The sequence below is a fragment of the Alligator sinensis genome, unplaced genomic scaffold (genome assembly GCF_000455745.1).
Source record: "Alligator sinensis unplaced genomic scaffold, ASM45574v1 scaffold128_1, whole genome shotgun sequence".
Taxonomy (NCBI): Eukaryota; Metazoa; Chordata; order Crocodylia; family Alligatoridae; genus Alligator; species Alligator sinensis.
Window position 1 is genome coordinate 55,224 of NW_005842968.1, and position 1,558 is coordinate 56,781.

Here is a 1,558-nt window from a genome sequence, read left to right on the forward strand (position 1 = left end):
GGAGACTGGAGGTAGTCCTCGTAGCCCTTGGCAAAAAGCTCGTAGGCGGAGGGCGGGGGCCGGTTCTGGCTCAGGTACTCCAAGTACTGCAGGTAGGAGCAAAACTCCTTCTCCGGATGGTGGTGGGCGCCCCACACGATGAACTGCACCTCCAGCTGGGGGAAGGGCCAAGAGGGAGGCTCAGCATGCCCCAGGCAGCCCCCACCTCCCTGGGGGAAGGGTGGGCGGGACCTGGGAGCAGAGGGCAGGGCAGCTGGGCCCAGCTCAGAGGCTTGTGGGTAGGACTCAGTGCCAGTGGGCCAGGCCAGGCCAGGGGGAAATCAGGAGGCGGGGCCAAAATTAAGGGACAGGACCAGGTTCCTGGGAATAGGCAGAGCCAGGGCCAGTGGGTGGGGCTCCAGGCCTGTGGGCAGAGCCTGGATGTGTCACCAGGTCTTCCAGGCCTTCGGGGCAAAACCACAGCTAGTAGGCAGGGCTTCAAGGCCTGTGGGCAGGGGCTGCCAGGCCTGGGTGGAAGCCAGAGAGAGTGGGAAGGGCTACTAGGCCTCTGGATGAACCCAGGGGGAGTGGGAGGGGCTCCTAGGCCTGTGGGCGGAGGCAAGGAGAGTGGGCGAGGCTCCAGATCTATGAGTACAGAGCCAGGAAATAGACAAGGCTCCTGGGCCTGTATGTGAAGCCAGAGCATGTGGGTGGAGCTCCTGAGCCTGTGGGTGGAGCCAGGACAGGGGGCAGGGCCTGCGGGAGGAGCTAACCTTGAGGAGGCGGAAGATGAGGCGCTGGTGCCCCTTGGAGAGCACGGGGAAGCCCTTCTTGTTGGTGAGAAAGATGGAAGTCGGCAAGATGGCGGCCTTGACTGGCTCCCCCAGCCAGCGGTCGATGACGTGACCGGAAGGCAGGTCGGCCCCCACCTCCAGCGCTGCGGGGGCAAGGGGTCAGTAGGGCTGCCAGCGCTCTGAGAGGAGGGGGCGGGGCCTACAAGGCTGCAGGCTTCTTGCAGCAGTGCCCCTGGCTGAGGGAGCAGGGCCAATAGGGCTGTGAACTTCTCCCAGCAGTGCCCCCCGGTGAGGGGGAGGGGCCTACTGGGCCGCAAGCTTCCCCAACAATGCCCTCAGCTGAGGGGGTGGCACCTACTGGGCTTCAAGCTTCCCTCCAGCAGCGACCCCAGCTACAGGGTGAGGCCAACCAGGCTGTGAGCTTCCCCCATCAGTGCCCCCAGCTGAGTGGCTGGAGACTAGTGCTGCAAGCTTCCCCAGCAGTGCCCCTGTACTCACCCACACCAATGCGCTTGTTGTAGTCACACAGGGTGCGGAAGTTGTGCCACCTGCCAAGAGACGAGGGGAGAGGATGGTGAGCCAAAGGGGTAGGGCTCTGGGATTGCTCCCCCACCCAGACTCTGAAGCTCAGGTGGGGAATGGGGATACATGCTGTGAACTTTCTGCTGGCAGTGCCGCCCCTCACCAGATCCAGGTTTTCTCCTCGCCAGCCTCATTGGGCTGCTCATCCAGTGGCTCGTTAGTGATGAGGTCGTCCCGCAGGTCTTCAGGGGCCAATAGGGGCA

General features: G+C 63.9%; 1 protein-coding gene across 1 annotated transcript in view; it reads right to left on the bottom strand.

Annotated features, from left to right (window-relative positions):
- Positions 1-1,558, bottom strand: part of PRMT5 (protein arginine methyltransferase 5) — an 8,563-nt gene that overhangs the window by 4,784 nt on the left and 2,221 nt on the right. The window contains exons 4-7 of the mRNA XM_014526177.2: positions 1,459-1,558; positions 1,272-1,321; positions 753-916; positions 1-155 (exon numbers count right to left, since the gene is read on the bottom strand). The exon at positions 1,459-1,558 is cut by the window's right edge and continues 13 nt beyond it. Coding sequence (XP_014381663.1) covers positions 1-155; positions 753-916; positions 1,272-1,321; positions 1,459-1,558 — 469 coding nt within the window. The remainder of the gene's footprint in view (positions 156-752; positions 917-1,271; positions 1,322-1,458) is intronic.